Below are 15,353 nucleotides of genomic sequence, written 5' to 3' on the forward strand. Positions count from 1 at the left end.
TTTTTTTTGGGGGGGGGAGCAGTTAAGCATTACTTTCTGTAGTATTAGTCAACAGAAACAAGTGAAAATGAATAGAAGCTATCCCTTCTAGTCTCCATTCACACTACGAAATAACCCAGTTTGGAAACTGGGTTATTTCCCTGTCATTCAGACTTGCACTGATTATATTCGGTTCTGGTTGTGGGGGTGCAACCAAAAAGCCCATTTAAACTGGTGAATTTGGCATCAGATCCCTTAGTGGTTCTTTTTTTAAGAACTGCAACAATCCACATCTCCGATAGTGTGAGTAAGCATCGTGATCTGGAACGGTGGTGAATGGGAACTTCAGACCAGATTTAAATGTGACGGAGAGATTTGCTTCCTTAAAACATAGTGGGAATTGTGAACTGATTTTGAATGATTCACAGATGTGAATCTCTCCACGCAAAAAAACTAAGTGTGACTGGCCACCTAGAAAGAAATGGAGTTCAGCATTTTTAAGGGCTGTCAAATATAATGTAGTCCTTCTCAAAACTAAAAGCTGCCATTTAAAATCTTCGTAACATATTACTGATCCCAGCATTGGATGTCCTTTCTATGGTAGCATACTCATTATTGCTTTTTTAAGTCAGGAATTTCATGAAAACCAGTTAAACCCTGAAGACCAAGCCAGGGCAATAAGTTGAGTGCATCCTTACATCCATGGTGGGTAAATGCTTTTTTAAAAGTACAAGTTTTTTCTCTGCCAAACAAATTATCTCTCTCTAAACCCCTCCAAACCAGTTTTCAGCTTGAAATGTAAGACAATGCCATGGTTAAGACAGGGGAAAATAAGATATGCAGCCTTAGGATCTTCTTGGATCCAGCATTGTTTCTGAAAGTCTAGGTGGTATGACCATAAATTGTGTGTGGTTGTGTGTTGTGTGTCTTCAAGTTGTTTCTCTCTTATTGTGAGCCTAAGGTGAACCTATAATGGAGTTTTCTTGGCAAGATTTGTTCAGAGGAGGACTGCTATGGTCTTCCCCTGAGGCTGTGAGCATGTGATTTGCCCAAGGTCACCCAGTGGGTTTCATGGCTGATCTAGGAATCAAACCATGGCCTCCAGAGTCATAGTCCAACACTCAAACCACTATGCCACACTGGCTCTCATGGCCAGAAGTACATTTGCAAAGTTCAGCCACTGTGCCAGGTGCAGCTCTTTTTAGAGAATGGGTTCTTCAGGCCCCAGAAGTTCACAGTTCAGTCACCTCCCAGACCACTGTAACATGCTCTCTGTGGGGCTTTTCTTGAAAAGTCTTCAAAACGTACAGCTACTTCAAAATCTAGTGAATAGACTGTTAGCAGCAGTATACTTTAGAGACCATGTATGACTTGTCCCACATCAACTGCATTGGTTTTCAATTTGTATCTCGGCTCAGTTCAATGTATTTGGTAGATGGTGGTATTTTGATGTGCAAGCCATAAAGATCTTGGGGCCAGGATATCTGAAAGACTGTCTCTTGTCATATGAGCTTGCCCAAAATTGGTGATCCCTGTTTTATATTCTGTCACACTGAGAAGCTAGGTACACATGAGAGAGCATTCACTGTAATGGTGACCCACAGCTGTAGAACAACTACCCAAGAGAAGTCAGGCTGCCTCAATCCCATTTGAATTTCTATTAGGCAGCTAAGGCTACACTATTTTGTATGACCTCAGTCCTTAAAACTGGGCTGGCTGCTCAGGCTCTTTAAATTGTATATAGGTTTTAAAACTTTTTCTAAATAAATAATTCTAATTAATTTTAAATAATGTTTCTGTCTGTTTTATTCATTTATATGCAGTGTGTGTTTATTTGTTTTCTGTTGAACATCACCTCATAGCCACAGAAGACTAAGAGTTGGCAAATGCTGTCATTACAAAATAAAAAATCAATCAGCCTGATAGCCATCCAGTCAGTTCTGCTATTTGTTAATTTTGGCCTATCACAATGGATCCAGCTATTTTTTCTTAGAACTCTTTTGGCTTTTAAATGGTCATAGACATAGGGATGAAATAGACTGGAGGAAGGGGTGGTTCCAAGCCACCCCTACTGAAACTGGATTGGTGCCATGGCAACCACACACTGCTGCCACAATCCACCTTAAAGCCACTCGAAAAAGGAGCGGCAAATAGCCGCACCTTTTTCAGGTGGCAAAAAGCCAGTTTTTCCACCTGTGCCATGGTTGGAAGCCGGCTTCATGATGCTCCAGCAGCATGCAGTATGTAAACTGTGTTCCCAAGCCACCTGGAAGGTGGTACAAAGGGCTGGTCTGTTTTGCCCCATAGTCTGTCAGAGTGCAAAACATTTAGAATCGTGTACAGCTTTTCCCCCCATTCAAGTGATCCACTTACAATTAGTAGAATATTATTTATAGATATAATTTGATGACTTTTCCTGTTCAGGCAAAATTATATGAGCCTCCCCCTAAAAAACAAAAACAAAAAAACAAAAAAAAAAAAAACACAAGTGAGTTTTACATTTAGTTTATAATATGTATTCAGGGAAAGGAATCTCTGGGGCTAGTAGAGAACACTTGAAACAATGAACAAAAGAAAATAATAAAAAAGAGTAGTTCATCAACATGGGACCCTAAAGAATAGTTCATCCTTTGTTAGTAAAAACAAAAAGAAGAGGGCACGCTAAAGGATTCCATAAGCATATCTTTTTAAAGCCAGGTTTGTTACCATGAAAGGAAATGGCACTTTGGAAACAAATAAACAAACAAACCAAAACCCAAAACAAACAAAAAAATGACATTGGGTGAGGTCAGTTGGTGGGAACTGATATCATCTGGTCCTAGGAGGTTAAGATATAATAATAATATAATAATATGTATTTATTTATACCTCGCTCTTCAGCCAAAAGTCATGAGTGTTTCCACTTTGTGGACCATTATTTTGTTTTCTTTATTTTGTTGGTACATTTTTTAAAATTGTGATGGGTTATATCTCTGTGGCTGAAAAAAGTTCTTATTGGTATGCCTTTGGGTTGTGGAGGAAGGTAGTTTTCATATGTTTGAAATGAGAAAATCTAAAATTTGCAAAATGATCACTTTACATGCAGATTAACTCATGGCATAACAAAGAAGTATCACATAATTGCAACATTAATGTTTTCCATAAATTTAATGCTCATGTGTACATATTTGCATTAATTAACTCATACGGCAGAGAACAAAACTGATGTGGTCCTGTAATCAAAGTAAGCTTCTATGTTTTAATCCATGTACCTAGGTAATGGTACAACATAACAATGTAGAAAGCAAAGCCAAAAAAGTAAGGAATGAAGGAAAGAAAAATTAGACTGGAAACTCTGGGTCAAACTAGAAGTTACATTTGGCATGTAATTAGAAGAGAAGCTCAATGAAGTGGTGAAAAGTATCTGTTTGTCATGCAGTATGACTTTCCTCAACTGCAAATATTATGTTGAGCATGTTTTGTTTTGTGATTGCTCTGGAATGAAACACTGTACTGCAGAATTACTTTGATGGTTCAGTGCTATGGAATTCTGTGATTTGTAGTTTTGTGAGATATCGTGCTTTCTCTTTCAGAGAGTTCTCATGCCACAATAAACTACAAGTCCCAGGATTACATAGGTTGGAGCCATGACTGTTAAAGCAGTGTCAAAATGCACTAATTCTGCAGTGTAGCAGCAGCTTTAGTTTGCAAATTTGGTTGCTGAAGCACATATTACTCTGTGTTTCAGCATAATAAACTGAAGAAATTCCTAGAATGAACTGTTTCTGAGTGTGGTGGAATGTCCTTTTTTTAGAGATTCTTCAACAGAGGTTGGATGGTCATTTGTCAAGAGTGTTTTGATTGTGTCTTTCTGCATGGCAGGAGGTTGCACTGGATGGCCCCAGTGGTTTCTTCCAACTCCATGATTCTGTGATTAGATATTCAGACAGATAAAACCATAGAATTATATAATCATAGAGTTGGAAGAGACCCCAAGGGCCATCAAATCCAACCATTTGCCATACACAATCAAAGCACCCTGAACAGATGGTCATCCAGCCTCTGTTTAAAAATCTCTAAGAAGTGTCCCTGTTTCCAACATTACCAAAGGAGGAGAACAATGGAGCATTGGATTGGTTCTAGAATACACAGCCCAATATGTAACAGGAAGGACTTCTTGCACTTGTTGCCTTTTGATGTATAGCATTTTGCAGTGCATTTTTTTTAAAAAAAGAGAATTTCCATGTGAAGCATCCACATGGAAAATCTGATATTAAATGTCACATTCTCCAAAAGGAGAAGTGATGAACTTTCTAGAAGGTTCAGAAATTGTATGTGACTTTGTTTAATCAATAAGCAACCAAGGAGGGCAAACCTGTTGTTAAGAAGATAAGAACCCACCATGATAGCTTCACAAACAGCTGTTGCTTATCTGACTGATATGGTACTTAGGTTTGATGAGCTTAATTAAAAATAATGAAAAATACCTTTTTAAAGGTTAAAGTGTCTTTTCTCTCTCTCTCTCTCTGACATCTCAGGGAAGCATGAAGCATTATCACTCTGGCAAACCTCAGATAACCAGAAGATCAGCCCAAGATAATGACATGAAGGTCACAGGCTAATTAAGCCAAATGTTTTGCTATGGACTGGAGAATCTAAGGTCTTTATATGTGCAAGTCAGGGACATTTCCCACTCAGCACAGATAGAATTTGTTCACAAGAAAAGCATTGGTTTGCTTTAGTTAGTCACAATGCCACCCATTTAAAGAATTATGTGTGATTTGTCACCTTTCAATAAATAAATCAGACAGTTACTCATTCACATTTAAGTATATTTGTATATTGCCACAAGCTCACATGGGGGATAATTCAATAAAGAGAGGCCATTTTTCATTTCTGTTCCCTATTATTTATTTAGTTGCTGTATTTGTGTCTCTGCATCAAAAGGTGAGTCCTCAGGGCTGCTCAGAAAGGGAGGAAAAAGCAAATACAATTTAATAATGGAGTATAAAACCATTAAAATTATTTGACAAATAAATCTGAGATGCTTAGACTGTGAAATATAAATTTGATACAAGCTCTAACAAAAAGTCTGCTCTCTCTCTCTCTCTCTCTCATATATATATATATATATATATATATATATATATATATATCACCAGATCACCAGCTGCCAAATAAGAAATCAGATGGATGGTGTTAATATTCTAGAAGATAACATATTCTGTCTTAGATACTCAAACTCAATTTCTATTATTTGCATCACCAATTAAAGCCTTATCTACAAAATGCTAAACAAATAACATGGCTTTGTAGAAGACCAAATATGATATCTGCTCTTGGCTCTTCTTTCACTTGTATTGTCAAAATAGCTGAGGATGAATTCAATTTAACTATTGTTTTGATGGGGGGAAATGGCTAAAAGGGGACCTTTTCTGTACTTCTTTCACATAACGATGCATGTTTTTGAATGTACTCTCCATTTAACATTTCCCAAGAGATCAATTTTCGGGATATTGTTTAATATCCTGAATAAGAGAAGCAACTGATATTTTGTAGTATGGATTTCTTATTTAAATAACCACAATAATCAGTGATAGTGACAGAGAGCCTCCAGAGACCGGCCCGAAAGGCTGGCCTGTGGGTGGAGTCGTGCTCGATGCCATGACGCACACCATGGCACCATTTTAGTGTGCACTCATTTACACAGTGCACACCATGATGATGCCACTCTGGCGCTGTATCTATGCAGTGCCAGAAAGGCGCCTTTAGAGAACGCAAGAAGGAGCTACATTTTGCCGCTCCTTTTTGTGTCCTTCAGATTGGGATTGCGGTGTGCAGTTGCCGCGGCCCCAATCCTGAGCAAAAAGGGGCAGCTGCAGACCCTGAATGGGATTAGTATGTAGATAAATCTTGTAGCACCTTTGAGACTAACTGAAATAAAGAAGCCAGCAGCATGAGATTTTGTAGGTTTCAGTTTACTTCTTCAAATGCATTGGGATGGGATTAGATAGAGTAACTCATTATGTGGCTACTGGAAATCATGTACCAAATTATGACTAAGATTATAGAGGGAGCCATAGAAATATCATTCCCTGTGATAAAAGTATCTTGTGCAGATGCCACAGCTCTAAACAAACTAATGCTTACAGTGTGGAGTAGCAGTTTTCCCCTTTCCCCTTTCTTGTTCCCTTCTTTGGAGTGATTTTTTTCCTCTCCATTCATTCATTAAAGTTTTATTTTAAATGTACATAACATATGACTGACACATTTTGTGCTTCCCTGACAAACCAGGGACTGAAACCATCAGTTTCAGTGAGTATAGCAAACCATGGTTATGAATTAACCACAGTTGGAATCATATAATCATAGAGTTGGAAGGTAACACAAGGGTCATCTAGTCTAACACCATGCCCTGCTGGAATAGTTGTAGAAATTAAACCTATTCTGCGATGTATCAATTCAACCTCTTTTTAAAACCTCCAGTGAGAGTCTGCCATCTTCTAAGATAATCTATTCTTTTTTTTACTTAATATTTTTATTACACCCATCAGTCATAACATATATCAAAACTTAGGCAAACATATACAACTTAAATTACATAAATGCCATATATCGACAACACTAAAACAAAATCTATAGACAAAAATTAATGACTTCCTCTTCTCCAAGCTGGTAGATAATTTATATTTTCTCAGTTCTTTCATTTTATCTACATCTTTTAATTCAGTTTATTCTACAGCCAAACGAATCTTAGTTAGTATTGACATGTAACACAAAACTATAATTAGCAATGGGAAAAGAAAGGAGGAGGAAAGCACTCTAAAGGAGGACTGAGCAAGAAACAAATGAATCCATTTGGTAGAACAGGCTTTAAAAATAGATACATTTATCTTCTAATAGAAGAATGGAAATTGAATGCTGATGGTGAATGTGACAATGTAAGACATCACACACTACATCTTTAATCATGCAAAAACTATGCTTTTTAAAAAGAAAAAGAGAGTGCAGAATCTATTTTTGGTTATGATTGCCACTTCATGTGTTTTAATTGACTCAAATTTGTGCAAGGCAAAGAGTACATGAGGGAACTATTTTTTTCATGGTAAGGACAACAGGAGGACAAGCAAGAGTAAAAATAAACTGAATTTTTTATATCTTAAGAAAGAAAAAATACATTCCTGCATAAATTATTTTTTTTCAAAAGTGCTTCTGGTCTGTCAGAAGACAAACAGATCAGGGAATAGAAATTCAGCCTGTGCTAAAATGAGGTTACATACCTGCTGAAATGTCAGCTTCACAGTTTGGGTGCACTCTGGACTTGGATCTGAACCTGTTTGCCCAGGTTTCAGTTGTGACCAGGAACACATTTGCTCAGTTAAAACTTGTGTGATAGATGTGCACATTCCTTGAAAAGTCAGATCTGCCTATGGTGCACATGCCTTGATTACATCCAATTTAGACTACTACATGGGGCTGCCTTTGGAAAGGTTTAGAAATGTCAGTGAGTTTAAAATGCTGTAGTCAAACAGACCAGGGCTGAGTGCAAGGATCATGTGACTCCCCTTTGAAATAGCTACATTGCCTACTGATCCACTTCTGGGCAGAACAGAAAGTATTGGTTTTGACCTTAAAAGCTGTACACAACTTGGGTCCAGACTATTTGAAAGACTGTATTTCCTTACATAAACCAGTGTGTGCTTTGATATCTGAAGAGTACAACTTTCTCTTGGTCCACCACCTTCCCAGGTGTGACCAGTAAAGACATGGGTGAGAGCTTATATAATAATAATGATTGTAAAATAAACAAATGGTTTGAGTTTCAGTTTGTTCACCCTTATCCAGTCCATGACTGACATAAGACATTGGTTTAGTACAGAAAAAGCTTCCTTGGAGTCAGAGGGAAAGGAGAAATAGAGTTGGGTGTCATCTGCATACTGGTGACACAGAACCCCAAAACTCTCCTAGATGACCTCTGCCAGTGGTTTTATGTAGATGTTACACAGCATGAGAGAGAGAACCAAGCCCTGAGGCAGGATAGTGACCAGGGTGTTGAACAGACATCTCCCAGCAACACCTTCTGTGTCTGCATCTCCAGGAAAGAATGGACTCACTCCAAGCCTCATCCTAGAGATGGTCCAGAAGGGTACCATAGATTATGGTATCAAAAGGAGAGATAGAGCTGCTACAGAACCTACAGGGAGACACTTCACATGTCTAGCTCCTTGCATAAGTTATCTGCCAAGGTGACCAAAGTTATCTCTGTCCCATAACCAGACCTGAAGCCAGATTGAAATGGATCTAGATAACCTATCTCATCTAGAAACCCCTGGAGGTGTGATTTTTTAAAAAAAATTCCAGTGAAACTTTGAGAATGGATAGGGAGGAGGGGGACAGGCCTTGTATAATGTGCTGATCTTTTGTGTTTGTTATTGCTGATTTTTAATGGTTTACATTTCTAACTGGTTTAAATTTTAGGATGGTTTAATTGCTTTTTAACTTTATGCTGTGATTTTTTAAACAGGCTTGGGTTAATTGTTTTAATTCACCTCGAGTCCCAAACTAAGATAAAGTTGGGGTAATAATGATAATTAGAAGAAGAATAAATATAATTTATATTATTATTATGTTAACATTTTTTAAAGTAGCCACAGCTACTTCAAGCAGCACCTCTTTCCTTCCAAAGCCAATGGAAAACTGAGAAGAATGATCGCTTGAGCTAAGGAAGGGTACACACAGCAGTAAAAGACAGAAAGTATTCCTTAGTCTTTCTCTTGTACATGTGTGTGTGTGTGTATCCACTGTTACATGTAGCTTAACAGAATGATGAGTCAGTGGACCAGAGCCGCTGGCTACTCAAGGCCCAAATCGGACCAGGACTGCAGCAACTGCATGTCTCACTTCCAAAGTGGGCCACCGCTGCAGTTCTCAAGACAGCGGTGTCAGGAGTGAATTATCTTTGCTCCTTTTGGGGCCAGCTTCTAGCCCCCTAGTGCAGCCTTCACACAGCTTCCGGATGCTATGGGGACATGCATAATCTAAACACCATATCGCCAAAGCACCCAGAAGCTGCCTTACTTACCCTGTGTGTTTTGGACCCTTGTATAATATTTGAATTTCACACACACACATCCAATTGGTTTTCCATCTTAGGCTCCACTGGAGGATCTGATCTTGTAAATTGTCTCCCTGTTTGTCAGATAAGGTAGCTGGAATTCCATGTTAAGGGCCAGATAAATTACAGCTGCTAAGCTACTCTTAATAACATTTTTCATCCAGAAGTTATTAGGAGAACTGATAAAACCTGTGGTAGGGTCATCACTGGAAGACATAAAACAAATGAGAGCCAGTGTGGTATGTTGGTTTCAGTGCTGAAACAGAACTCTGGGATACCAGTATTCAAACTGCCACTTATCTGTGAAAACACACTGGGTGACCTTGGGCAAGTCATGCTTTCTCACCCTCAAAAGGCAATGCCATCTCCTCTGAATATATGTTGCCTAGAAAACTGGAGGATGGGATAACCATTAGTTGGAATCAACTTGAAGGCACATAACAGCAATAACAACTGCATCTTTAATATATCAGTGAAGGTCATTTATAGGGGGAAAACACATTTTTACCTAGTGTTCTCAGAGTTGTTCTCTCAGCAAGACTGAACTATAGCAGATATTTTATACTAACTTTATGAAGTACATCTAATGAAAATCAGTGTTGTAGTGGAGCTAGGCCTTGTAGGGTGAAAAACCAAGGGTTTTAATAAGATGTGTGTGTGTTGTGTGCTTTCAGGTTCAAGTTATTTCCAATTTATGGTGGCCTTAAGGCAAACCTATCATGAGGTTTTCCTGGAACGATTTATTCAGAGGAGTTTTGCCAGTCTATGATGTTATTTGCCACCACTACATACACTATATCATTCCAGACTTCCCTTCTTTTGCTCAGCATCAATCCTTTCAGTACTTGTTTGGAAGGAGATTGATTTTCCAAGCAACAATGGGACTGTACAGATGGGTGGCATGCAGCTGCCTCTTTACTGGCCAGATCGGGGCCATAGCAAGGGGTACCACAGCACGGTGGCACGCCTTTATGATGCCCCTTTGGTGCTGCATCATGTGAATGCAGCACCGGAGGGGCATCATGATGGTGCACACTAAGTAGACAGGTGCATATCAAAATGGCACCCTAGGGGCAGAGTTAGGGCATCCAATGTGCGGACGCTGCACCCTAACTCTGCCCACAGGCCGGCTCAAAGTGCCAGCCTGTATAGGGCCAATGTTGTCAGCTACTCCAGTTACAATGCAGAGTATTTGGGAATAGTTTGGTATTTAATTCACAGTTGAGATACATTGATTTTAAAAAAAGAAAAAAAGATCTGTTGCTGATGGAGATAAAAAGTGCTGGAGTGGGTTTGTTATGAATTTAAAAACAAAAACAAAAATGTACTCGCATTTTTTTGTTTATTTGCTTTGGGGACTGCTATGATGAATGTCTGAAGTTCAGTATATTTTATATTGATTTTATATTGATTGCAAAATGAAATTCTCACAGTATAAACAGGCATAATATACACTATTGTTGATCCAGCCTCTCCCACCCCTTAGCTTTGATGCTTTCAATACATGTGTGGGAAGGGATTGATTTTCTGAGCAACAGAAACAATGTATAAACACTGTTTTACATTAGAGAATTAATATAAGGAATCAATTTAATGGAAGTATACCTTATAGATTTACATGTTTTAATATTGCCCCTTTCATATAAAGTGTTATTAAATTTGTAAAATACACTTGTAATTATTATACGATCAAAAAACTAATTCTTCCTAATATATACAGGAAATACTTTATGATAATAGTGCTATACGATAGCAGTCTTTATTCCAGTGGAGGTGCAGGGATAGTTCAACTCTCTTCTGACATGCACATAATTCAATGTGTGGCTGCCATCCATTGCATTAAGTATGTCACAGAAAGGAGTTGCTTGTGTGAGCCACATTATTCTGCCTCCTCAAAATGATATGCATTATATGTATTATCTTCCCCACAAAAAGTTTGCAACACATTTTAATTTAGTCATATGAGGGCAGACAGTGACATACACCAGTTTCTCTATCAAGCAAAGACTTTCACTGAATTGCCTTAATGCACTGCAAGTATATCACCTCACACACACACATACACACACACACACACATAATCACAAGCCAGACTACTATGTTTTTTTTGTTTGCTAAATGTCTCATGTAATGTGAGGAAGTGAAGAGGATGAAAAGAGTGTGAACACGTAAACCAAATCCAAAAGACTGATAGTGAAAATATGTCTTTTAGTAATCCATCTCTAGGATGGGGAGAAGCATAGCAGAAAAGGCCAAATACTTGCCAGAGTTGTCATTTTCACATTGGTCTGTATTCCTGGAAAGTCTCCCCATCCCATCTGTTCTCCCGATTCCAATGTCAGCTTCTGTTGTCGTCTAATTTTCAACCTGAAAGGGGAGAAATGTGATGGAAGACGCATAAAGGAATATCTTAATCTGTTTTGCACATAGAAAAGATGCTCAGATCATGTGTATCCAGCAAACAATAGAAACATTGTGCTACGAGTCATTTGTCAAATTATACCTTGATTTCTACCATTTCTCTTTGTAGGAGAGGAGAAAAATATTGCTTAGTCTGACTAGCAAATTGTAGTGGTTAAGAATGCACCAAAATGGAAGCTTGGCAGTGCCAATTTAAAGAACATCTACTTCTGACACTTAAGTGAAGAAGTCATTTTCCTCCTTAATGGTGTAACCTTTCACTGACTTCTATACTTTTTTGTACCTTTTCATTTTCAACAGGCCTTTCAGGACTGTTTGTTTAGGCAGCATAAGCCTATCATTTTATTATGCTAGTGTGTGTGTGTGTGTGTGTGTGTGTGTGTGTGTTTTAAATAGTTAAACTGGTTTTATTTTTATTTTTTTACTTTTGTATTTTGTAACTTCTTAATGGTGTTTTTTTGTTTTATTTTTTAAATCTGTTGAAAGTCATATTGAGTCCCAAACTGGGGAAAAGGCAGGATATAAATATACTAATAATAATAATAATAATAATAATAATAATAATAATAATACCAACTCTCCAACATGTAATGTAAAATGTATTAAGCAAAATGATCCAAAACTACCAGGAATATAAAAATTTAGGAAACACCCTACCATTCATGCATCTTGGTTGGTGGTTGCACTGTTGTTTTTTTAATGTTTGTTTCACAACAGTAAAGCTCAATGGTTTAGTCCTCAGAAGCAATACAGTAAGATTGATTATGAGTGAAAAGTTAGGAAAATTCACCATTTATTTTTGTTCCCAGGAATAACTTGTATGAGGATTCTTTGTTGACTTGGAACTTGTATTCCCTGGACACAAGTTGTTGAGTGGAAATGTTTAAGGAAGTAAATCTTCATTTATTTAGTTCTTGCGTGAACAGCAAGGAATGAAAGAAAACCAAATTTTGGGACAGATTGTAATAATATTTGTGCATTTTACAAAATTCATTTTACAATTTGGCCTACACCCTATTGTTGACATAGGGGAGTGTAAATGTATCTTACATGTGTGCGTATATCTTTTTGGAAGGGGCACAAGGGTCCTTTACAATCAATCCAAAGCATCTCTATGATAGCAAACAAGCCAGGAGAAGACATGCCGCTGCTATCACTTTCTAGTTGTGAGAGGAGAAAGAGGGAGGCAATTTCAAGAAGGACAATGTATCTTGTCTTGGTTCCAAGCAGGAATGAAATGAAGATGAACAGATGGACTTTATCCTCTTCCTTTGCCATTGGAACCAAGACCTGCTGCATCTTCTCCTCTGAACTACCTGTCTGCCCTCCCATTCCATTTTAGGGAAGACCCTACCATGCACACATCTTGGTATAGATAATGAATTAACAAGATTAAGCAGCAGCAGCAGAACTAAGCAGCAGAAAGACTTGACGGATGCTGGGGTTGCAAGCATTATGCCTGCTTGATGTAACATCATGGCCTTTGTATAAAAAATAACTGGTTTATGAATTTTTAAAACATTGAAAATACTGTATTTTGTGTAAAATACAATATTTTGTGCAATTATTTTGTGAAAACCCAATATTTTTCAGCAAAACCACAAACTCCTCCCCACTCAGAAAAGCTGTGAGCTTTTCATTTGTGCTCAAGAGCAGCAGCAGCAACATAAATCAACATAAAACAGTTTACGGGATATTTTGATGTGTTAAGATATGCTGTCTCATGGAGGACAACAAATTTTGTGAATATTCTTTTCCTCTGTAGAAGAGATACAGCTAACAGGAAACCAATTTGCCAATTTGTCAGTAGGCTTATGGATTTTAAATAATCTTGGATTGGGGGGGGGGGATCTGGAAGCAATATTTTATATCTGATGACCTAATAAAGATTTTACATATATTCTTTACAATAGGAAGGTAATGTAGATGAGAATTATTATTGCCTCTGTGTGTGTGAGTGTTTTCAGACTAAATGATAGAGGCTTAGCCAAAATCCTCACCTCTAAATTTATGGCTAACATAAGATTAAAACTAGGAATATTCTAAATTACACCTCATTATTTTATTATTGTTCTTTAAAGGGGGTATTTCCTTTAGTATAAAACATTGTCAGGAAGTATTTCCAATAAGTTAAAAAAAAGCCTTTTTCATTCAGAGCAATTGAAAAGTAGCTTGATCATATTACTTATTTTTGTTTCTATCTCACCATGCATTCATTAATTTCATGTTATAACTTTGCAGATCTTCTACCTATTGGCTGAACCGCATCCAGTCCTTTCTTTACTGCAATGAGAATGGCCTTTTGGGCAGCTTTTCTGAAGAGACTCACTCATGCACATGTCCTAATGACCAGGTTGCTTGCCTTGGCTCTTTGCCGTGCATTGTTGGAGATGGTTCTGCCTGTTTAACTTGTGCACCTGATAACCGTACTCGCTGTGGGACCTGTAATACTGGGTACATGTTAAGCCAAGGGATCTGCAAGCCTGAAGTGGCAGACTCAACAGAACACTACATTGGGTTTGAGACCGACCTTCAGGATTTGGAGATGAAGTATTTGTTGCAGAAAACAGATCGCCGGATTGAAGTCCATGCAATCTTCATCAGTAATGATATGCGGCTCAATAGCTGGTTTGACCCTTCCTGGCGCAAACGAATGCTCCTTACTCTTAAGAGTAACAAGTACAAATCAAGCCTGGTCCATATGATATTGGGTCTCTCTCTTCAAATTTGCCTAACAAAGAACAGCACCTTGGAGCCTGTCCTGGCTGTTTATGTCAACCCTTTTGGAGGTAGCCACTCTGAGAGCTGGTTTATGCCTGTGAATGAAAACAGTTTCCCAGACTGGGAGCGGACTAAACTGGACTTACCACTTCAGTGTTATAACTGGACGCTGACTCTAGGTAACAAGTGGAAGACATTTTTTGAGACTGTCCACATCTACTTGAGGAGTCGCATTAAATCAAACGGTCCCAATGGCAATGAGAGCATTTATTATGAACCCCTGGAGTTTATTGATCCCTCACGGAACCTGGGCTACATGAAAATCAACAACATCCAAGTGTTCGGCTACAGCATGCACTTTGATCCGGAAGCAATCCGGGACTTGATTTTGCAGCTGGACTACCCCTATACTCAGGGATCCCAGGACTCTGCACTCTTGCAACTACTAGAAATTCGGGACCGTGTAAATAAACTCTCTCCACCTGGCCAACGTCGTCTGGACCTTTTCTCATGCCTGCTGCGTCATAGACTCAAGTTGTCAACCAGTGAAGTGGTGAGGATTCAATCTGCTTTGCAGGCCTTCAATGCCAAATTGCCAAACACAGTGGATTACGACACAACCAAATTATGTAGTTAACCATAAGTGTGAAGCACAACAGAAAACAAACAAACCATGAAGGAGTTTTTACAGTGCTTTTGTGGAACAGTTTATGTTTGGAAGAGTAAATTTAAATTGTCTTTTCAATATCTGTCTTATATCAGTCAATAACGTTGGATGGCAATTTACACCCATGAACTTGCTGACAAATGAATATATTATATCTGCAAATTTTTTTTGGCTTTGTTTTATGAATGAAAATAAATACTGACACCAGTCTAGAAGACATTCTACTTTTTACAATAAATTTCATTTGTAATTTTATATGTTCCGTGGCAATGCTTTTGTGCATTACATCCTCTAGAGGGAACATAAAAGGATACCAATAAAATTTTGTAGCTGAACAGTTATTAAAAAGAAATGCTGTGGGATTCATTCTTTTCCCCTCTCTAAAAATGAATAACATCCTTAATATTATATGTTTGACCAGAAAGGGGTGGTAGAAAAAATATAACAGTATGAATATGGTTTTAATACAAA

At 38.0% G+C, this 15,353-nt stretch overlaps 1 protein-coding gene across 2 annotated transcripts in view; it reads left to right on the plus strand.

Annotated features, from left to right (window-relative positions):
• The window catches only part of BRINP3 (BMP/retinoic acid inducible neural specific 3), a 308,838-nt gene extending 293,687 nt beyond the window's left edge, over positions 1 to 15,151 (plus strand). For both annotated transcript variants that reach the window (XM_089515811.1, XM_089515810.1), the window contains exon 8: positions 13,736 to 15,151. In XM_089515811.1, the coding sequence (XP_089371937.1) occupies positions 13,736 to 14,852 (1,117 nt within the window). In that variant the 3' untranslated portion in view covers positions 14,853 to 15,151. The remainder of the gene's footprint in view (positions 1 to 13,735) is intronic.
• Positions 15,152 to 15,353: the final 202 nt, after the last annotated feature.

The sequence above is a fragment of the Sceloporus occidentalis genome, unplaced genomic scaffold (assembly GCF_023333645.1).
Source record: "Sceloporus occidentalis isolate IW3139 unplaced genomic scaffold, rSceOcc1.0.p SCAF_3, whole genome shotgun sequence".
Taxonomy (NCBI): Eukaryota; Metazoa; Chordata; class Lepidosauria; order Squamata; family Phrynosomatidae; genus Sceloporus; species Sceloporus occidentalis.